The following is a 23,541-nucleotide window of genomic DNA, read 5'->3' as shown; positions in this document are numbered from 1 at the left end:
CACAGCAGAGCAAGTTCACGGGATTTTTACAGTTTTTACGTACTTTTACTGTGCTTACTGAGTATCTTCATCGAATGCCACTTTATACCACACCACATTTCAGTGGTAAATATTGCACCTTTGCTTCACTGCATTTCTTTAACAGCTGTTTGTCAACATCATAAAATACAAGGATCATAATTAAGCTAGACAACAGTCAAGTAGTTCGATTAACTTAGCACATCCAAGCCCCATGTTAAAGGGGCTCCACTTTTCCCTTTTTTTTAAAGTACATACTTTAAGTACATACTACTTCTGTTTAGTTTTTACCTGAAGCAACTACATTATTTTTATAATAAAACAGTTCAGGTAGGCTCAGTGTAGACTAATGTTAGTGATGAATCCACAAAGAAGAATCACCAACTCTGTAGTTCCCCTCAATTCTGCAAAGCTTTAGCATCTTTTAGCTCAATGTTCTGGTTTCATACTGCACACAACTATACTGTTTTGGTTCAGCATCACCACTTAAAGGAAAAGATTAGAATTTGGTCATTATCCACTCACCCTCATGCTGATGGAAAGTTGGGGGAAGTTTCTTAGTCCACAAAACATTTCTGGAGCTTCACAGCAAAACGGTGTTGCAGCATTCTTCTAAACAACTGAAGTAGATGGGGACTTGATTTAAAACATAAAAAAGACAACCAAATAAAAAACAGCTTCTCTGGCGTAATCCAAGTCTCTGCAAGCGCCAAGATCCTAAATTGATTTGAAAGAATGTCATTAACATCCTTTTTTAGGCCGAAGTATTCCCTGTAGCTGCTAGACTAAAAGCATTAGTGTAAATCCTCTTTTTTCAACGTGAGCAGAAACACAACTCCAGAGGAATTATAATGTTTCTATGTGCTCTCTGAGTATGTAAATGAACTACCTTTTGCTATTAAGTTCACCATATCAACCTTAAAGGTGATAATATGTCACTGGCGTGTTTGTAGCTTGTTGCTGTGGACAAAAATAAGCTTTTGTAGGCCTAAGCAAAATGTTGAATGCCAGAGTTACTTGAATCGCTTGTAACAGAGTATTTTCACACATTGGTATTGCTATTTTCGGTATAAATAAACTAAATCAGTACTTCTCCTACCCCTGATTTAAAAAGGAAAAGATGTTAAATACAGTAACATATATAAGATATGAGGTCCAATCTGATCCCTCTTGCTCTAGTAAAAAACGAAAGCCTCTTGGCTGCCGTTATCCAAAGCTTCATCCTCCCAGATGTTTCCTCCCCATGAAGCCCAATCCCCTCCTTGTCTGGCCTGCCTCTCACTCTTTGCAGAGGCAAGTACACACGACAAATTAGGTTTTCGAGGCCCACGCTGCCAGAGCCACTGCACTACTAATTGTATGTCTCCAGATATTCTGCTCTACTTCCTTAATCCTTAAAGCTGTGTCAGGGTTTTTCTCCCCTGTGAGCAACATTCACCGTGGCCGCCGGTGCACATCAGCGCTTCTGCAGGTGTTCACCTAAGTGGGAACAGTTTGGCTGGATTGTTCCCACTTAGTTTTTATTAAGTTCACGTTCCCTGTAGGCTTTGTTAGCGCACTCGCACTGCTTGCGTTTATTGCACAGAAATAAAATATTCACATCACTGCAGCCCTTTTTGGCTCTGAGATGTCAGTCTGGACCTCCTCAGAATAAAAATGATGTGTTTATTTGTGAAGGGTAGACAAATTAAAAATGTATATAGATGTAAAATAATTTCAGGTGATGCCCAGCGTGTGCCCTATGCACTATTCAGTGTAATTTGAACTGCCAGCGGTGATTTAGCACCTATGCCGCCTCAGAGTGAATAAGATTTATGATGCTACACCGTGTGTGTGCAGGATAGTGGAGGCATTTACATATTCTGCACCACCTCATTGATGGAGCATCATTGCTCACAGGCATTGGGGAGGAGAGGGCAAAAAATGCTTAGTCAGCAAAGTGAGAGTTCAAATCTACTATAGGGCGGTGCAGAAGAAGTGCACAGACACAGCTAGGTACAGTCCATCATAGGAATGTCTGACTGACCTTTACTGTTGAGAAGCTGAGAGACTGCCAGACAACCAGAGACTTAATGTGTCCAGTACGCTTCATCACAACTGCTTGTCAAACCCTCTCCCCCCACCACACATTTCCACCGTCAAATCGGTGCGGTGTGTTCAACCATTCCAAATTAACAGCTTAATATCAAAAAAAAAAAAAAAAAAAAAGCAATTGATATCTCAAAATAATGAAAAACTTTCTGAAAATAATGAGTTAGTTTCAAAACAATGGAAGCACCTCAGTGACTCGATCACACAAAAGTGGAAATCAATAAAAGCATGATGTGTGCATTTTCTGACCCGTAAAACAATTTTAAAAAGCTTTGAACCTACACATTGTTTATATCCTGGTCTAACAGCAAACAGCCTTCTGCTCAATGAATTCATGAATCTAAATGACACTTAAAGTCGCTCAGCGAGTATTGACACAGAAGCCACAGGGGCGTCTGTATTTTGAATGAGATCAGTGAAAGTCAATTTTTCTTACACCAGCACCTTTTTGAATCCATAACATAAAATGTGCGGCCTATAAAAATCCTCAGTCATCTCATTGTGTGTGTGTTTGTGTGTGTGTGCGTGTTTGTGTGTGTGTGTCCCTTTTATAGCTGGCATATGGCGCCTTCCTCGACCTGTGCCAAGGGTTTCTTAAGGTGAGCCCACAGTACTTCAGGACACTCTGTCTCTGCCTGTATCAGTATTCTGTACGTGAGCTGCAAATGGAAGAAATTTGATTTCACACAATTGTATGTGTGTGTGTGAGAGAAAGAGTGTGTCTTCATGTCTGATTGTCTCCTCACACTTTTCTCAATCAGATTACCCTCCTTCACTTCCTGCTGCTCTTCATCCTGTCCGGCGCAGCAGCTCCTGTTGCACCTCTGCCTCGTCCAGAAGCCCCCTGTCTGCCCCTCCCATACAGCCTGGGACTGTACTACATACACAAACACACACACACACACACCCTCCCCAACAAGCATTGCTGCTCCGGCCACAAACAGACAGGGAGCACACTGTAGCTCAGACGGCACCAGAGACTAATAGTGGCTGATTCAGCTACTCAATGATAGATAGAAAGGAAAAGAGGGGAGACTGGAGTGACAGCAGGTCTGTGTGTGTCTGTACTTCAGACAGTCTGCGCCCCAGCAGACAGCAGCTCACAGGTCATCAATGGAACTGTCAGATGATCCAAGGTCGAGGGGGCCAGAGGAGGCTCCCCCAGCACTCCTGCCCGGTGTGTCCCCGATGAAAGGCAGCAGCTACAGCGCGGTCCAGCAGCAGGACTACTCCGCATCCATCTTCCTCCGACGCAAAGACAATCAGGAAAAGGTGAGATGAGTACATCTCGACAACACGTCGTAGCTGTATGTCTGTCTGTTGGAAGGTGAAGAGGTGAAGTTCAAGCTTTGAGGAGGGACACAAAACTATTAGAAGTGTGTAAAAGTTAATTCAGAGGAATGTATTCACCATGCCAATATGTGTCACGGTATCTTGTGAGCCCAGGAGAGGTATTTGGAAGCTCATTCATTCTGCATGCCTGCGGTGCATCAGCCGCGGCGCTGGAGAGGTGTGCAACTGAGCTCTGCTGCCTCAAATGAGAATTGATTACCACTTTCTTCCCTGGTGCCACACAGCCAGTGCACTCACACTAACACACGAGAGAGGCGCAAAGAGCAGAGCTTCAACAGAACTTAGAGTTTGGTCAAGATATTGTGTTTTCATTTCATTTTTAGTGTCGGTATGTTTTAGCATTTGCAAACCCTCACCTTCACTTAAAGCATACAGCCGGGAGTCAGAGTGGAGCTGTCTTCGATGTATGTAAATGATCTTGGTTACAGATAAAAAGTTTCATGAGCTGGGGACTGAAAGCTAAAGCAGGGCAGAGAAGAAATCATTAGCTTTGTAATAAATTAGTCCAAAGGCGAAAATAAATGTGCAACATTTCAAGTAGTCGATAGAGTACAAATGAAAAACATTTGCAGGTTCATGCTTTGCTGCTTTTCTTTCTGGGAATGAGAGAAACTTAATATCTTTGGGTTTTGGGCCATTGGTCAGACAAAATAAACAGTGTGAATATATAACCTTGTATATTACATCGGGATCTGGGATATTGCAACAGCCACGCTCTTTTTATGACATCCCATAATGCGGAGATTTATATACGTTATATTTAAAGCCCGTCTATGTTGTGATCCAGTGACATTATCAGCTGATGTGAGCGACTGCACAAGGGCTCAAACTTTCACACCAGACGATCCAAAAGTCAGATACTGAAGTGGAAAAAAATACAAATAACAATTTCACTTTTGACTTTGAAGAGATGAATGAAAGGAAACAAGGCCTGATGTTAAATGTATGCAATGCCCATGGTATGATTGCATGAGCTTGTAATGTTTAGGCTTACTGTGTGGGTCTGATTTAAAAAAGTAAGTGGAGGGGAATCAGAGCTGCCTCAGGAAGAGAGAGAAGTGCATCTACTTGAAACAAGAGGCCAAGTCTGTCGCCTTTTTATGCATTTTTATCAATATGAATGTTGAGCATGAATAGGTTTTTTTTTTGTATTAGAGGTGGTTTTCCTCATTTTATTATCCCCACCACGGAGGTTATGTTGCAAGACCAGCATGTTTGTTAGTTATGCTGCGTTCCAGACAACGTCCGAGGTCAAAACTTCCAACTTTTGCCCACAAAGGGTTCCAGGTGCAAGTTGCCAAAAGTGAACAAAAACCTTGGCTGACCGTGACAAAATGATGTCTGTCGCACTTTGAACCCTCAGCAGTGCAGCCTCCTCGCATAATTAACGGAATAGAGGAGGAAAAACGACACATGAGGTAACACACGTCGTGTATTTCTTTAATACTGGGAGATTTTCGGGTTCCGCATTCAGCATTAGTTAGCAGGATGTCTTTAAACTCGCGTTACAGGTTTCAGTAATATTTGACGTAGAGTTGTGTCACCTGCAAAGGAAGACTTGGTTAGTTTTTGGTGCAGGTGGTCGTGCCATGCTGTCATTCACATAACGTGCTCATAAATCCTGAACAGCAGATAAGCTACATTTACAGAACAAATTATGTTTCTCACATTTTTCTGCCCAAAAGGACTGTCCATGATGAAATGATATTGCAAACATACATGTCCTCCTCCATCACACATATTTGAACAGTTTAGAAAAGTTGCAGAAAAAGTTGCAGATTGTGAGTGTTTTCTATGTGTTTTCCTCTAGTTTCTGTCCCCATCCAGCAAGTGCTTAGTCATGAAAAAAAAACCATTATCAAACAATCAATTACACAATTCATTCCTCTTCTCTCCTTTAATCATGAGGCCCGTTGTTTGTAGAGGCTGAAATCATACTGCTGTGGAAAGACACTCGCTGATGGAGCTTTCTGAACAAGACAACCTAACACGATCATTTTTTTCACCCCTGGATTCCCTATCCGCACCCCATCCACAGTCGCTTTGGCATGAGGCCCAGCGGTCTCCCATGGCGTTTCACCCAGTAAGACTTCACTCAGCACATATTACCCTGAGTATGACGCCATGGAAACACTGAAGTAAAAAAAAAACCTGTGCACATATGGAAACCTGCTGTTGAGCTTTTGGTGTGAAGGTGAAACACCTACATTGGGGCGTCCTTTACTGGCACTCACAGGCGTGTTTGGATGGGGGCGTGCACCATAATTCATGCATGACTAAATAGCGACAAAAGGTCATTTGGAGTGTTTATAAATGTACACCAGTAAGATCACTTAAAGGTCAAAATCTAGGCTTCTTGGTTAAATTGGGTTAAAAAGTCTTTATAACAACAGTTTTCATGGAATTCAATAACTTTATTTTGGCATGAAGTAGGACAGTGGTGGACACCATAAATCTCTCACGGGAAGGGCACCAGAGGGCACTGTATCATGAGATATACTGAGATATCATCATTGAATTTCTGTTAATAGAACTAAATCCAACCTTACTAAATTGGTAAATACATGAATCCAGTTATCGTTCTCGCAGAAAAAAGGTACCAAAACTAGTGGAAAAAATATAAACTCCAAGGTTCTTTCACCGCCATATTTTTGTCACATACACAAACACATCAACACTGTCCATAAAAGACTTTGCCGGCCCCTCTCATTATGATTTGCTCATTTGTCTTTAAAGTCTGAATGTGCCTCGCAGTGCGTCTCTTAAAGATGAGGACTATTTATAATTGGTCCCCTGTGTTTGAGAACTGTGCCGTACATTATCAGATAATGACGTCCCGTACAGAGAGTCAGGAGGTCGCACAGATAAACTGTGAAGGCTTCTGTGACCTCTGAACTGCTCTCCTACAAACAGCCTCGCTTGAAAATCAAAAAGAGCTCTACAAGAGCTCAACAAAACGGAAAAGAAAATGGACTGGTCGGCATTTCATTCATTAGTATTCAATGTTGCATCACGGTGGTGACTGTGCAGTTGGTGAAATGTTTGTGTCAACAGTTTCCTGGTGTGACCGCTGGCGACCCTTAGCCGGGGATCTCGTTGACGCTATTAGTCAGATAAAAATTGAACCCGTGGTTATGTCTCAGCTGTATGCGCTCATGATGGTCAGGTGAACAGTCACTGTCCTGTTTGTCACTTTGTTTCTCCCCTTGTGTTTTTGCTTGACCCCATATATGCAGCTGTAGGAACATTCACCTCTCCTGGGAAGTGGTCCAAACATTTCTGTCCCCTCTGTCTCTTTCTCTTTTTGCTCACAGACAGGGTGACATGCAGAGGGCACCTGCACCAGACAGACACAGCGGGTTCCACTGCTGTGACTTTATTCCTCTGATACCAATATCTCTCCGGAAACTCAGACAGTGTCCCACAACTCACCCTTACTCTGTATCCCCTTTACATCATCGGTTGTTTCATTGATAAAACTTCTTAGTTTGTTAATGAGTGTGTAAAGGAGATAATTTGAGACACTGCCACAGGCTGCAATCTTTTCACAGTGTAATTACTGTGTAATTTAATATACTAAGTGTAACAAGAGCAAGAGTCCACAGACAGGCTGGAGGCTCTGTGAGGCTGCACCGGGAACAGCTCTGCCTTTAAGGATAAGTTCACCCAATAATGAAAATTCACTCATTATCTACTCATCCTAATGCTGATAGAAAGTTGGGTAAAGTTTCAAAGTCGTCAAAACATTTGTGGCGCTTTAGAGCAAAGCAACACTGCAGAGGTCTCCTTGATATCTAAAGTAGATGGGGACTTGTTTTAAAACCCGAGATAACCTGATGAAGGTCTAAGGACTGAAACGCTGTTATCATTACACTTAATTGCAAGTGAAGTGGAGTCTTTTTCCTGATTGTCGGCCGTCAGTCTTCTCCTACACACCTGTCGATCTTAAGGTGTGCAAAAGCTGTACTCTGTGGAAACCCGAAAAATGAAAAAAGAAACACAAAATGGCTTCATACAGCTCATCGGTCGTAATCCAATTCTCAGGAAGCCATGAGAGCCCAAATTGATTTTAAAAGACTTGATTTACACCATCCTCATATGGTTGTGCGTTTAGCTAAGCAGTTAGACAGTGATGATTTTCAGTTTGTAGTCTTTTCAAATTAATTTGGGATTACAAATTTGAGATGCGATTAAACCAGATAAGCTGCAACTCACACCCATTTTGTGTTTCTCTTGCATGGGAGTGAGTTGATAATGACTTTTCATTTTTGGGCAAACTTATACTTATACTATTACATTACGTCCAGGCTAGCCTCTGTTTCACTAACCGTTTTAACTCAATTTAATATCTCATTCAGCATTTCTTTCATCGGTATGAACAAAAGCATGTGCCTGGGGTTTACCATCCATATTCTAGGACAAATGTGCATCCACTACTGTTACGATAAGTAACTGAAACAAAGTTCAACAATATTTACTTACATCATTATAATTTGGGTTTGTCCATATCCATAAAACTTACCAACGCTCTGATCTAAAGTCATTTTTAGTTATTAGCAAATGTCAAAGAGAATTTGAATGTGATTTTCTTACTCCTGAAACAGGTTCCGAAAGTTCGTACTGCTTGCTAACATGTTCATAGCAGCAGTGCTAACATGCTAATGTTTAGCAAGTACAGTGTTTGCCATGTTCACCAGCTCAATTTATCATGTTAGCATGCTAATATTTGGTTGCAAGCACAAAAGTAAAACACAAAGTACAGCTGAGGCTGGTGGGAATGTCATAACTTTTGCAGGTATTTGATCATGAACCAAAGTACTGGCATATTTAAAATTTAAACTGATGAGGGTGCTAGATGTAAGTCAAAGGATCAGCAAAGTTATTCCAGTTCCCTCTTGACCACAAATGTCAACGCTGCTAGTGTGGCTAGAAACAAGCTCTTTAAGCTTTATTAATACAATCTACCAGAAGGCTGCCTGTTTTATTAGGGTGCCATCCCCAATATTCCCAAAAATGTGATGAAAGCCCATTTGTCTGACAGCTCGTTATCCCAAAAACAACCGCCATTGCTCCAAAAATACACACTCTTCCTGCAGTTCTTAGTTCCCTGACCCCCCAACCCCTGTAGGGTTAGGGGTAGGGTTACTGAGTATCGGTATGTTATATTGCTGTTTGTAGATCAACTTATATCTAATGACTCAGGTGATAGGGGCGTGCACCAGATTAGGCAAAACTCTCATGATGTTAATCTGACATCGAGAATTTGTCTGTGATAGAAAAGTCCACTGGTGGAGTCATGCCCTTTTGGATGCCCCTATGGTAGATCACCCTCTGGGTGCCCTTCCAGCGGACAAAACGTAATAAAGTGTTCTCTATTCACTTTAAATATGGAGCCCCCCCCCCCACACACATACATGTGGAGCCCTTTCTATTTTTTTCGCCCTTGCCCCTCAGACATCCTGAGTCCGGCACTGGTAAAAATCTGATGTCATTTGGTGTAAGGCCAGAAAAAAAGTCTACTGAGGGCAAAACCCCTGCTGATTTAACACCATGGACAGGGCCAACAGTCACTGAACTAACAACTGCAGGGACGGTGCGTATCTTCGGAGCAATGGGCGTTCGTTTTTGGGATGACTGGCTGCCAAACAAATGGGTTTTGGGTCCAGTGCAACAATCTTCGGACTATTGGGATTTATGAACAATGGAAGGTCCCCTGTGTCACTTCAGCCTATTGAATGCCACTATATACTGTATATATATTGTATGTCACAAGTTACAACAAAGTTAACTTTTAACTCATCCACCCTCCATCTATCCTTCGCTCATTTCTCTCTGAGGTCCGTCCCTTACTCCCTATACAGTGCTGTGATTATAAACAGCAGCAGCTTGCCTGCAGTCAGCAGCATATGTTGTTTTCTGCTGTGAGGCAACACTATATTCAAAAGGGTTGGGCGAATGAAGCGGTGGAAGAAAGTGTTTGCATATTTCATTTTCTCTGCCAAGGCCCTTAATGTACTTGTGTGCATTTGGAAGAGGCAGAGCTTTAGATTTGAAGCTATGAGCAGTGGAGGTGAAACATGAACGAGTGCATCACTGAAAAGCACATTTATTACAATGACTTAAACACACTGGGGATTAAAGCAGACAATACTGCTGACTTACATGTCATCAGTCGAAGTTATTAATGGGAGCTACAGGGCTGTTTTAAATTCTTTTGTCTTCTCTGGGCAGAAATGTGTGTGTGTGTGTGTGTGTGTGTGTGTGTGTGTGTGTGTGTGTGTGTGTGTGTGTGTGTGTGTGTGTGTGTGTGTGTGTGTGTGTATGTCCCACCGAGTGAGTTCAGAACAATTCGGAAGTCTTGCAGCAGCTGTCAAACACAGTGGATTACCAGTGGCATGTTTCAGCATCCTTCCCGTCTAAAGTCAAGCCCAAATGCTTTCAGCCAGATGAGGTTTGTTCACAAGCCAGATAAAAGTGGAAGATAAAGAGAGAAGAGGACGAGGAGGCGGGAATCGACAAGGAGGTGGAGGAGGGGGGGTTGCTGGGGCTCGGAGCTACAGCTCTGTATTGGCCGTTTGAACGAGAGGGGTTGGTCTTTCTCCGTCTCTCTCACCACCTCCACTGAGAAGCAGAGAGTTAGCAGCACACATACAGCTCATACACACACGCACACACACACACACACACACACACACACATACACTCAGAGGCTGGAGGAACCATGTCAGGACATGGGACGGACCAGGAGCTGAGGTGCACACACACACATCTTCCAGGACAGTGAAGAGGCAGCAGGATGAAGGCAGTGTTAAAGAGAGGAGACATCAGAGAGGGACAGACTGAGGGATGGTTGATCAGAGACAGACGGACAGAGATGTGTGACTGAGCTGCTGTTTCCCACCTGTCAGAGAAGTTTGAAGGAGCGCTGCTCTCATGGCAGGACCAGGACCACCCCTGGCCCCTCAGGAGCCCATGAAGGTGACTATTACAGCCCTCAGCTGCGCTTGTTTCACTCTGCATTTGATTAATATGTGATATTATTCTCACTTTGTCTTGGTGGGATTTCAGTGCATGTTTGCTGCCGGCTTTTCTTGCTGGCTTCCATTACATTATTCATTCATTGATTAATTTGGATGAAGCTTCGATTGTATTCCATGTGTTCTTTAATTATCCACTGACAACACAGATGTGTAAAATAAACACAGATAGGGGCGACTAATGATTTCATTATCCATTAATTGAGCAATTATTTCTTTGAATGATCGATTTGAGTCTGTAAAATGTCAGAAAAACATCTGTCACAATTCCCCGAGTGCTAGGGGATGTCTTCAAATTGCCTTTTTAGTCCAAAGAACACAATAAAATTAAGGATATTGAATTAGCAAGCACATAAAACAGAGAAAGGAGGATAATCCACACAGTAAGGAAGCTGGAACCAACTAATTAATTTCCAGTTTATTATTTAATCAATAAAATGTCAGAAAATTTCCCAGAGCCAAAAGGTATGTCTTCAAATTGCTTGTGTTGTCCAAAAAAGCATTAACAAAACCCAATTTTAGATTGAAAGTTGACTAAGATAATTCTATTAATTATCAAAATTGCTACCAATTAATTACTTAACTCAATATAACATTACAAAATAACGTTGACGTTAATATAAAACAAGAAAAAGAAAATTCTCACAAATTAGAAGCTCAATTAATTAATAATTATCAATTATTGATTATCAAAATTATTTTCTGATTCATTTTCAGTCAATGATTTAGTCGATAAAATGACAGAAAATAGTGTAAAAAAATACAATCCATCCAAAAAATTTGAGAAAAAGGGGAAAAAAAAAATCCACACATCTGAGGAAATTGGACCCAATGGCAATTATCCCTTTCTCTCCCAGCTGACTTTCTTCCAGTTAAATAATTGATTTATCAGCTTGGTGCTACCAATGGGGTTATTCTGACTGCACTGTAAACAGCTGTGGAAACCCATTGTGCATCCAGTGTTTTGTTGTGTTTTTGACTTGAAGGAAATCCGTGTCTTTCTGCACGGGTAGCTGTCGACTGACCCGTCTCGCTCTGTCAGTCACGTTCTGTATCATGAGGCTTTATTTCCGAGCAGCCGTGTACACATCCACAAGTCGAGCACGGTTCCTGACTCTGCTAACTGTGATGAAGAGCTCCGTGGCCTCAGCGGACAGCAGAGGAGGTGTAAGGGGCATCCGGCTGGCTGGCACCAGTGTTTCAGCCTCATTGCTTGAGACAGACAGTGTAGAGACGGAAGACCAACATCCTCCGACCCCCATCTTCTCTCTGACTTGGTGCTGAATAGTGTTTTCTCTTTTGTTTAATGGTCAAATTTGTAGCTGGGAGTCGTCTTTTTCTTATCAGTGGGACACAACTCATGTGATTGATCGAACACAACAAAAGAGAATATGTAATGTGACGTGATGACAGCCCGCAAACAGGGCAGGGAATGAGATGTTGAAAATGTGTGGTCGTAAGCAGAACAGAAGTGCCTAACTGCACTTTTGAAACAGTGGAAATCAAGACTCCTCGAGCTGGATCGGGGCAATAAGGCTGCCGCATCATAACCTCGGACCACCCTGACTGTCACTCCATCCCTATTACAGCCGGCATATACCATACACTGCACACACATACATGCACACGGATATAAAATGTAATATTGCTGTTCATAAATGCGACACTGGGTGTATCCCTGCTAGCACAGAGGTCATAAAGTCTCTCTCAGCTGGGATCTGCTTGAACAACAGAGCTGGCAGTACACAGAGTAATATAAATCAGAGCTTTCCAATACTCCCTATAGTTGGGCTTTAGGTTGTGTATCAATTTGCCTTCAGCTGGAGAGCGTTCCACTTCACTTGTCCTCTGCTCTGTGGCATAAAGTGAGATTTGTGAAGCTGGAGGGGCTCAAGAGCTTTGAATTCCACTGCAGCCTGGTTGTCAAATCGAGGGTTTCCACTGTTAAAAGAAGACATACAGTTGTTGTGAATCATTGATCATGAATCCTAACCTCTAATCAATGGTATTGACTGAGGACATTAGCATTTAATGGCTGATGATTTCCCTTTTGTACACCACCAGAAACTAAGTGCCACGTCTTCACAGCGGGTTGTTAACGTGCTGTAGACCAACAGGGGAAGAGTTGGGCCATTGACTTTTGCTCAATGTGTATGTGTCACTCATCTTCCAGAAAAAGCAGAAGTGCCTTGCCATCGTCGCCCTTCTCTGCTGCTTTTCTTTTCTGGGGGCGCTGATCTCTTCATCACTTAACATCTGGGGGGACGACGAGGACGGGATCACAGAGGAAAACTGTAGCAGCGACTGCCGGTAAGTATTCTGTGAGTGAGACGTGATAGCATAATTAGTGCAAAATACTGTACATAACTAATCCTGACATAAGGATTGATGAATAGTATCTCCAACCTATCACTGTCTACTGCAGTAATCCCCAATTCAGAATTATTGAGAAAGTGGGAATCATTTCTGATTCCTTCCTCACTGGTTCTTGCAGTGCCATATGTGTACAAAAAGAAAATTCTTCCAATTTCTTTACCCACAATGCATTTTAACAACCAAAAGTCTGGTGAGAGACTCGAGTGTGTTTTTCTAGTAGCAGCTTATGTGGCCTTGACTGGTAAATCTGGTAAAAACCCTTCACTCTAACTCTTCACCCTCAGATTTGTTTCATTTTCTAAATTGCAATCTTCTTCACTTCACTTGACATCAAGTGACAAAATCGTTACAGCTTCAGAAACTCAAGACGCGCGTTTCTTTTCAGCATCGTGCTCGTGGAGAACATTCCAGACGACCTCGCCCTCCACATGGATGTCAAACCCCACCTCCCTCTCTCCGCTGGCTTTCACACACTGTTGGACCAAGCAAAGTACTCTGTTACGGTGGTGTCACCTGTCTGGGCCTTAAACCCGTGGGACCTGGAAACAGCGCCAAGCACTGCCAAACAGGTACGAAGTCACGGCAGAGCGTCTGAATATATCCCCCCACGCTCCTGCACAACATGAACCGGCTGCATTTCCCAGGTGTTCTGTAAGAGGAAATGCAATTATTTTCAAGTAAATTTGTATGGAGTCTTTTAATGAGGTTAGTCCTGCTCAGATGTAAGTATCGCCCTTTTAGAGAGACATCCAGGAACGCTGCTCGAATGCTCAACTCTGGTAATACAGAACATCACTCTCTTCCTCAGGGTCAGCTTTTGTTCCAGAGACTGCTCAGCCTGAAATCTCGTGGGGTTAAACTGAAGATTGCCAGCAGTCTGACTAACTCTGCTGAACTGAAGACCTTGGCAGCGAACAGTGAGTGGCTGTCGGATTTTCATTTTATAAAAGCAATTTGTTATGTCACTGTGGCCAACCAGGATGAAGATTTGTAGCTCCTAACTACTCAACTGACAACATTTCCTTTGGCACAAGCCAACGTTAAAGAGAAGTTTCCTATGTATTATACGAAGGGCTGCACCAAAAAAAAGTCACATTGTGCTTAGTTCTTGACAGATATTTCAAATATGATATGAGTTAACATTTGAGTGAGAATTTCTGCGTTTCATTTTCACTGAGAAATGTATGAAAATAATGATGGGATTATTGGTGGGGTCTGTACCAAACAAGCATGTTCCCTCACATCTGGAGAATATCATTTGCATCCTCGTATCCTCACAATGCTTCCTTTAAAATGGTGTGTGAAAATTGCAGCTCCATATTGTGATTTCGTTATTATTTCAATTAATTGTGCCCCCCTAACACTATGGCAATTTTAGTACAGTGGGAAAAATGCCACTGCAAAAATAAGTAAAGAAACAATGAATAAAAGGTGTTTCTTGCTTGTAATAAGAGAAATAAATCTGCCCATAGAACAAGTGAAAATAGTCCCATATCTCACTGAAATGCTGCTTTCTAGGTGATTGTGTCTTATATTAAAGGTGCAATATGTAAGTCTTTTACTTGAAAACACCGACAAAATTTACTTAAATGATTTAAAAATGTGAAGAAATAACAGTTTTATATGATGACCTCTGTCCTGTTGCAGAGATGTCTACAGAAGAACAAGCTAGCCATGGTCCGTTCATGTCCTATCGGTGAAAATACCAAAACTCCTCTGGTGCTTCAAGCTCTCAGTCTGGACCAATAGATGCGGTGTTGCCTACTTAGCGACTTTGTCACTATATTTAGCAAGTTTTCAGACCCCTCTAGTGACTCTTTTTCAAAAAAGCGACTAGCGAAAAATCTAGCCACTTTTTCTGGTGTTATTGGAGACTTTTGGAGACTCTGACGTGAAAGCACGTATCTTTCTTACTCTTCTCAACGAGTTCACCCCTCCGCATCCAGACTGCCAATGTAAATGTAGAATTGTCTTTGTCTAAAAGAAATCACTGCACTAAAATAAGTTCATTTGTAGTTCTAAACATATTAAGGGTGTTTTTTACTCACTTTTCTCTCTCCCACGACATTATTCCTCTCTCCTACAGCGTCCATTACAATTAAATGCACATGGCCAGTTATACAAATTAGGTGATGATGTCATTTAGCGACTTCGAGCAACTTCTAGGACAGCCAGTAGCGACTTTCCTTACTGAGGAGTTGGCGACAGTGAATAGATGCAAAGCTAAGTGAGCTAACTAGCTAACAGCAACTACAGTTGACACTGACCCGTTTTTTTTGTGTCCGACTTCAACATCAGGCAAATTATTACATATTGCACCTTTAAGTGTAATGAGATATTTTTCGACCAGCAAGTTTTTGCAGTGCAGCGTTTCTAGTTGTCTGTGTCTGGCCTGCAGCAGAACACTGAACATATCACATACAGCATCTCTTGTCTGGAGGAAGACAGATGTAGGCTCATTTACACCACGCAGCCCCGCCCAGCAGCTCCACAGCACGTGTCACACAACCTTCATGCCTGCCAAACTTCACAATGAAGGTCGAATAATCATGAATGTGCAAATGTACCTAACTGGTTTCCTTTCATAGCCTTTCACTCTCAGGCCACCTGGCGACTTTGCCCACATGTCCGTCAGACAGGCCAAGGCCAGTTGGCAGATTTCCACAATTCTCTCCGTCTCATTCTTTCAAACTTTTAACACCACCACTGTTCTCTGTCCGTCTCTGTGTCTCACAATGTCTAGATGCAGAGGTTTATTTTGTCAATATGACAGCTTTTACCAGAGGAAGACTAGATTCCTCATTCTGGATAGTGGATCGGACGCACATTTACATCGGGAGCGCTGATATGGACTGGAGGTCACTCTCCAAGGTAACAGCAAACACCGACAACATGAGTGTGCACAGTGAAATCAGAACAGAGGATAAATGAGCCTCTGCAGTCAGGCGTGGTCGGTCTGCAGTGCCTCAAAATAGCTTCAGTAGCGTTTGATCTCTCCGAAATAAAAGCTGGACATGCACACATTTAATTAAATGATAACCTTGGCACCCCACAGGGATTTTAACATAACACAGACTCTGGATTAGTTCCACTGTACACCTGTACCTCTTTATGCAGTTACTCCAGCAACACTTTATGTGCATCTGGGATGATTTAAGATTGCTGTCTGAGGCGGGCCAGAAAGACAAGTAGCATTTCACTTTGCATTTGGTGTGTAATTCACAACAGAGGAGGAACCGCGGCGCATTAGCATACTACTACTCGAAGTGATTACCTGGCACTTTTCATGCTTCAGCGCTGGCTGGAGGTAGAACTACTGTTCAGTGTAATTAACTAAGCAGCCAGAGGGGAGGAAGGAATGGTCACATGTATGTGTGTGTAGTGTGCACACACACACTAAAACTATACAGAATAAATGATTGAAGGGCAGGGTAGACGGGAGCGAGGCAGATTCTTCCATACAGAGGAGTCGAATAGACTGAAACCTCTGCGTGCCTCCTTCTGGGTCACTCACCAAAATAGAATTAACACAAAACAAGTTTCTGCTGTGTAATTAATGACCAGGCCAGAATATATTTGGCTCTTGTTCTCTTTTCATTTAGCTGTTTTTAGTCATGCTAGCAGCTGCACAGAATGTCGGTCCACCACTTTGGACCCTACTAAGATGGGATAGATTGCTGTGAATCTGCTACATACACCCCAATCTGCCCTCAGGATGAATCCTGTGGGTGATCTCATGACTTTCCCTGTAGCGCCACCATGAGGTGGATATTTGTGGTTCGGAGTGAAATGTCTCGACAGCTGATGAATGGATTTGTCATGAAGTTTAGTGCACATATTATTCTCTTTTAACAGCTCTGGTGATCCATGCTCAGGTAGTTTATAGTTTATTCCTGTTTACCTAAAACTAACGACACTCCCATCATCAGCTGTTTAGTGCTACTTAGCAAATGGTTACATGCTAATACGCCCAACGGGAATGTACAACATTTACCTGGGTAACCATACAATATTATAACTTATAAATTTTAGCATGTTAGCATTGTCATTGTGAGCATGCTAGTATGCTCATATTAGCATTTAGCCTAATTTAGCTGCTAGCAGGAATGTAAAACTCTTAGGCCCAATCCCAATACCCCCTTTGCCCCTACCACTTAGCCCTTCCCCTCTGTTTTGCACATTTTCGGGGTCCGCCCGCTATTCCGACATCCCGCTATTCCGACATGTCTCTATTTAGACATGCCGCTATTTCGACATGTCTCCGACAATGACAAAGAACAATGTCGAAATAGTGGGACGCTTGAAAAATAACTTTAATGCCGCTATTCCGACAATTAGAGGTCACTGTCTAAATAGCGGCATGTCGGAATAGCAGCATGTAACCCTCGTGTTCGGGTGTCAGTTAAGACAGTTTTTCAGAGGCACCCTTCAAACTTTATTTCAATGTATTATGGTCCTTTTCTCTATAACAAGCTTTAACAATCGCTGCTAGTTTGCTGATGTGTTATTGTTGTGCATGTCAGTCCCTTATTTTGAGGTACCAATGTTGCATTCCCCTTCTTTGATGGCAGACTAAGGCCGACATTTAACTAAAGGCCAGTCGGGAAGTTCTGGACTTGGTACCTCTCCTCTACTATCAGTGCAGGCTGGCAGAGTAGGAGCACGGGTTGCTAATGTTAGCTTACAAAGCAATGCTGGTGGTGTGGAAGGTTGATGAAGCAGTGTTGTTTCTTATTTGACGACTTGATTGATAGTGTGAAGTTTTAAAGATCCCCTGCACATCAGGTGTATGATAAAAAAAACTCTAACCTGTGTCTGACATATTTTTTGCAGAAAACATTTTTCAACACTTGTTCCTTCTCCCTAATTAAAAATTCATGAATATATAAATATGCAAATATAGTTGTGAAGGACACAAGATGTCTCTGCAAAATCCATTCTCAGTGTACGTGCACTGGTGGCTTCAAGTTCCTTTATCGCAGTTGTGTACGCAGATTATTGGACCAGGATTGGCTTCCGCACTATTTGTGATGTCACAAATCATCTCGTATGCCGGCCTCTTACAATCAGGTTTTCAATGGGCACAGAGAAAATTGACACTTTCAGCAGATGAATTTGAATTTGAGTGTCAAACTCTGCACATACATCTTTTTACACAGTGAAGCTCAAGCATTCAACTGAAGGAACAAGAAGGACACATTTTTAACTGGGCGGGGGCGACTTTAAAATGACTACTATTAGAATATCTACTCTAAGATCAGCATTCTGCATGTGTATCCAGTAAACTAATAAACACTCACACTGCAACTTTTCTGCTGCATCACCTCTTCCTGTGTGCTCCTTTCTGACCCCCCACAGAGAAAAGAACTGGGGGTGGTGGTGTATAACTGCAGCTGTCTGGCTCTGGACCTCCACCGAGTCTTTTTATTTTACCGGCAGCTTCACGAGAAGGACTACATCCCCTCCATCTGGTCGAAGAGAATTACAGCCATCAACGGGAGGCATGACGCCCTGGAGCTACAACTCAACGCCACCGAGGCCACTGCTTATGTGTCTGTGAGGAACAGCTTTGTTATGTTGCAGTATTTACTGCATGTTAACACATAAATTGACCCTATACAGAATGCACAAACCACAGGCTGTGTCTGTAATAAATTGTTAGACTGCTTTATATTCCTTTTAAGGCACCAATTTCCTGACTCCGGACTAGATATCTTTAAAGTTTCATTACCAACTAATAACAGACACAGACGGGGGGTGATTAATCATGTTAATATCACGCTGAGGAGCATCTTGAGTCTGAATATATCAGTACCTCAGCCTAATTTGACAGTAATGAATCTTGTAACCCTCCAAGCGACAAGACGCTTATCAGCTGCATTTAGGACATTTATCATCCTATAGGAACTAATGGAGCCATGCTGTCACAAGCTGCCGGCGACTCCGACCTGCTCTTGTGTCTCACTTGTAGTGATACATGGTTGGAGAAATGCACCTTGTTGTTGTTCTTGCCCTTTACCTTGTCCAAACGCGAACCTGTCAGACATTTTGGAACATAAATTATGTTTCAGTTATATAATTTCAGTGGTGGGGTGTCAATTAAAGGATAGTTTTGTCAACTTTTCATTATTGAACTGACATAGGCTAAAAGTCGTAGGTTTCGTATTATTGTCGAACCCACAGTTTCTCAATTTTCCAATTTTCTTTATATAATTTTGGGTACACACTTGTCTGAGTGTTGTAATCTTTCTCCAGACTTCTCCTGAACTCTTCTGTGCTAAAGATCGCACCAGAGATGTAGATGCAATCTATCAGGTCGTCCAGAGCGCAAAGACATTTATCTTCATATCCGTGACGGACTACCTCCCTCTGGTAACCAGGAGTTTCAGAGGATCCTCAGTCACAAGGTACATCAAAACAAACATAGTTTCTTGTGTTGCAAGTAGTTGCATTAAAGGAGATTTTTCATGCTTTTCCAATTTTTCCTTTTCTTCAGTGTTTTATATACGTTCTTATGCATGTAAAAGATATTGAAGATTAAAAAGCACAAAATCGAGACCTACGGACGCTCCTCTCTCCCACAGAAAACACTGCTCCTGAAACGCCTCATCAGTAGTCCCGCCTTTAATTCTGTGACTTTGTGACATCACACTATGTCACCATGTCACACATTTGCATAATTTAAGAGAAACAGCTAGTGTGGCATGTAAGGATTGATTAGCAGAGCTGCTATGTTGCTATTATCGGTGACGGCTCAGGCGTGTGTGAACTGACCAGTCAGAGCAGACTGGATATTCAGGAAGGGGGGCTTTAAAGAGACAGGGGCTAAAACAGTGTTTCAGACAGAGGGGGAATACAGTGCTGCAGGACTGGAGAGTGTGAGAAAACTGATGTGTTTTCTGAGCATTAAAGCATGTAAACCTATTCTAGTAGTAACCCAGAAAAATTATAAACTTGAAAATGAGCATAATAAAACACACTGTATGAGTATCATTGCCTGTCACTTGTAAAATCCATGTTTCCCCCCCATGTACAATGTACATCAGGTACTGGTCGCTTATCGATGAGGTGATCAGAGAGGCGGTGGTACTGAGAGGAATCAAAGTTCGCCTGCTGATAAGCTTCTGGGAGAAGACTCACCCGCTCACCTTTAACTTTGTCACCTCCCTCAAGTCGCTCTGCATGCAGCTGCTCAACTGTTCCTTAGAGGTGGTACGTGACTCAAATGTGTTTTATGAAAGATTCAGTTTTCTTTACATTCTTCTTTTTTCATCATGCAAATACTAAATTGAGAGTGGGTGTGGTATCTTTACATGCTGACTTTCTTCAATCAATGTTTTGCAGAGGTTTTTCAGTCACAAGGAGCAAAAGGATGATATTCAACATGGACTCAACCACAACAAGTACATGGTGACCGACAATGCCGTCTACATAGGTAGGCAAATTTACCTTATAAAAACCTGAACCTAAAATGTTGTCGAATTTAATTGTATTTACACATTTTCAAGGTGTTTGAGTGTCCTGTTGTATGACATGACACACTACATTTTTCAAAGGAACAGCTTAACATTGTGAGACATGAGGTTGATACCACTCTCATAGCTATGTATATCTATAAGAAGCTCAACCAGGAGACACAAGACACTTGGCTTAGACCAAAGACTGAAAACAGGGGGAAACTATACTGTAGCTCTCAACGCTTTATAAACCTGCTTCAAAAATGTACAAACACACGAGGACAGAGGAAGAGACTGGAGGGAAATAAAAGAGAATTAGAGTTTGTGGAGTTCTTTCAGTCAGCAGCGGCACTTAAAACATACACACACAGAGACAAACTCACACACGTGGTCTGTGCTTCCATTGCAAGCTATCTTATAGTTATCGTACAGGTTAGGGGGTTATGAAGGACTAGTAGTTTTTTGTTATTGTGAGGTTAGCCAGACAAACCAGCAGAGACTCCAGGAAGGTGCTGTCCCTGGCCAACAGGGCCGCTGACAGGGGGGGGAACAGTAGGTCAGTTGTCCCAGGACCTGGGTCTCTAACGCTTAGAATAATATGCTATGGGGGCCCTTGGAGATCGTTCTGTCCTGGGCACAAACAAGAATATCGGCAGCCCTCCTGGCCAAGAAATAGTCCAGCACATAACTCTAGCTCTGAAAGCGGAATTTTTCATTTGAACATTTATTGTTTTTAAAACTAGCAAGATTAATCACTGAGCTTTAGAGGTGCTTGTAGCCATATTGTTTTCCGTCAGACAGAGGCAGGCTAGCTATGCTAAGCTAATCCTCTCCTGACTGTAGATTTAAATTTAACAGACATATTTAATAGTGGTATTAACTTTTTCATCCTATATGCAGCACTAAAGCGAAGAAGTCATATTTTTTTCAGATGTGGAACTATTGACACATAAGCACCAGATGGTGGGCTACCTGTTACAGTAACACTCTTTGTTGTTTGTCCTACAGGTAGCCATGACTGGGTTGGGAGTGACTTTGCCATTAATGCAGGAGTCGGGCTGGTGGTCAACATGAAGGATAGGCTTCACGAGAGGGGGGTGACAATCCTGGAGCAGGTCAAGGCTGTTTTTGAAAGAGACTGGAGGTCACGTTACGTTAAGAGTCTGCAAGGAAACAAAGATCAACATGACAAATACAAACACTGGCACCAAGGGAAGATTCGTATGAAGAGCAAGGAGGAGAACGAGTGGAGCAACCCTTTATAAGCACAGAATGTCTTTCTAAAACCTAAAGCCTATAAGGCTGAATGCTCTAGATTATACAACACATGTACACAATATGAGAATGTGATTTACACTAACAGACTTGACGTTATTTTAATAGATTCAGTTACAATCAACAAACACAAGGTTGAGGTAATAATTTGATTCACTACAGTTGCAACCTACAGTGTTAGCATCAAACTACTTAATGAATCGTTGACTGTTATATGAGCATGCTATGCTGCATGAATATCGAAAGCAATATTCATATTCAAACTATATACTGGGACAAGCAATATGCTGATTATAAAATCAATATGCTCTGTGTGAAACGTATTTAAATCTAGAAACATGACCCATTGAACTCACCACAGGAAATCACATTTAGTATTTAATGATGATGATGCACTATTTTTGTTTACAGTTTTAATATGTATTTTATAAACTTTTTAATACTTTTCGATTTGCATAACAATTTGGACTTTAATGCTGTTTTTGCCTGCAAGTTTAATGACTTCAACTTCTTCAATGCACACACACAAAGGCTTACGCAGAAGTTGTACAGATGTGACCACAGCTGTTTATCATCTCATTGAAAATGTCCATCTGTCCTAATAAAATGAACCTTTTTCCTATTTGTTGTTGTGTTTATTTCAGCATTAGTTCACTGGGAAACACAGAGCTGTCAACACTTACAGTATACACAAACTCCAACAAAACAAGGTCAGGCGCTTCTTGTCAGACTTTCATGTCTGTGTTTTGCCTCCTCCTTAATTTGTTTCCTGTTTCACTGTATATAATTACCACTGAATGTGTAATGCTGCACAACCATTGTTCATATTTTCCAGATCCACTAACAAGCTGTGAGTTAGCATCTTGTTACGTTTGGATAATGGAAGAAGTTCAGATATGAAACATAAGGAGGCCTCTTTAATCACAGAATCAGCTCCTGTTGTTTGGTTTCAATTAAGGCCCTCACAGTCTGAATGTAATCTAATCTAATAAGGTCAATGTGGAAAATGTCATCTTATCAAATTGCTCCCACAACACATTTCAAATATCGCTTAATTGAGCCACCGTTTGGTAAAACACAGCGACTCCTCTGTTACACCATGTAACAATGCTTTGAACTATTTCTGCAGAAATAGCCAAAAACATTTGATTTAAAGTCGTTGTGATACTCGCTCTGTTATGAGCGCAGGCAGAACACATGAACCAAATTTAGCTACCGGCGGTTTGTTCGAAAAACTGTGGCCTACACACCACCCACCACACAGAATAATCATCCCATCAGAGTCAAAGTCCAGTAATCTAATCAACACATTAAATTGAATACTTGGACTTCATTTAATATCTAATAACGGTGAAAACAATTGTCTCCTCTTTTAAAACTGTATTCTGTATATGATTACTGTGTGATTGTGTGAATATACTGAATGTAACAAAAGCAAAAGCATTCCACGCTAGAGGCTCTGTGAGGCTGTACCAGGAACAGTAGTGCTTTAAAGGATAAGTTTACCCAAAAATAAAAATTCAGTCATTATCTACTCACCCCCATGCTGACGGACAGTCAGGTGGAGCAAAGTCCCCAAAACATTTCTGAAGCTTCACAACATTCTCCTAAACAACTGAAGCAGATGGAGACTTGTTTTAAAACATAAAGAAACAATCCAAGTCCAAGTCTCTAGTAATTAACCCTGAGATCCAAAAGATGTTATTTATACCCTTTTCAAAGCTGAAATCTCAAAAATAGGTAAAGCTACTGTAGCTGCTAAGCTAAAATCGTTAGCACGCACGCCATCTGAAGAGGGTGCACATCGTTAGCACGCACGCCATCTGAAGAGGGTGCACAAACTCGACTGCATGTCAAGGGTGTAAATATTGTCTTTCCAAATCAATCTGGGATCTGAGGGCCTACCGAGACTTGGATCACCACAGACAAGCTGT

The 23,541-nt window shown here is 41.9% G+C and overlaps 1 protein-coding gene across 1 annotated transcript; it reads left to right on the top strand.

Annotated features, from left to right (window-relative positions):
- Positions 1-10,160: 10,160 nt before the first annotated feature.
- pld5 (phospholipase D family member 5) lies at positions 10,161-22,229 on the top strand. The gene is made up of 10 exons (XM_084370983.1): positions 10,161-10,440; positions 12,673-12,809; positions 13,261-13,444; positions 13,684-13,792; positions 15,619-15,746; positions 18,234-18,431; positions 19,131-19,282; positions 19,922-20,087; positions 20,220-20,310; positions 21,341-22,229. The coding sequence occupies exons 1-10, from the start codon at positions 10,396-10,398 to the stop codon at positions 21,595-21,597; spliced, it is 1,467 nt and encodes a 488-aa protein (XP_084227109.1). The 5' UTR covers positions 10,161-10,395; the 3' UTR covers positions 21,598-22,229.
- The last annotated feature ends 1,312 nt before the right edge of the window (positions 22,230-23,541 follow it).

Source organism: Pagrus pagrus (assembly GCF_965226575.1).
Source record: "Pagrus pagrus genome assembly, chromosome: 2".
Lineage (NCBI taxonomy): Eukaryota > Metazoa > Chordata > Actinopteri > Spariformes > Sparidae > Pagrus > Pagrus pagrus.
This window is presented reverse-complemented; position numbering and strand designations above follow the sequence as displayed.

What these genes read in the sequence shown, in the direction of transcription:
- pld5 (XM_084370983.1), top strand. Translation starts at nt 10,396, where the DNA reads ATGGCAGGACCAGGACCACCCCTGGCCCCTCAGGAGCCCATGAAG. An exon ending in CCCCTCAGGAGCCCATGAAG is followed by an intron (nt 10,441 to 12,672) that starts GTGACTATTACA and finishes CTCATCTTCCAG; the next exon opens with AAAAAGCAGAAGTGCCTTGC. An exon ending in CGACAATGCCGTCTACATAG is followed by an intron (nt 20,311 to 21,340) that starts GTAGGCAAATTT and finishes TTTGTCCTACAG; the next exon opens with GTAGCCATGACTGGGTTGGG.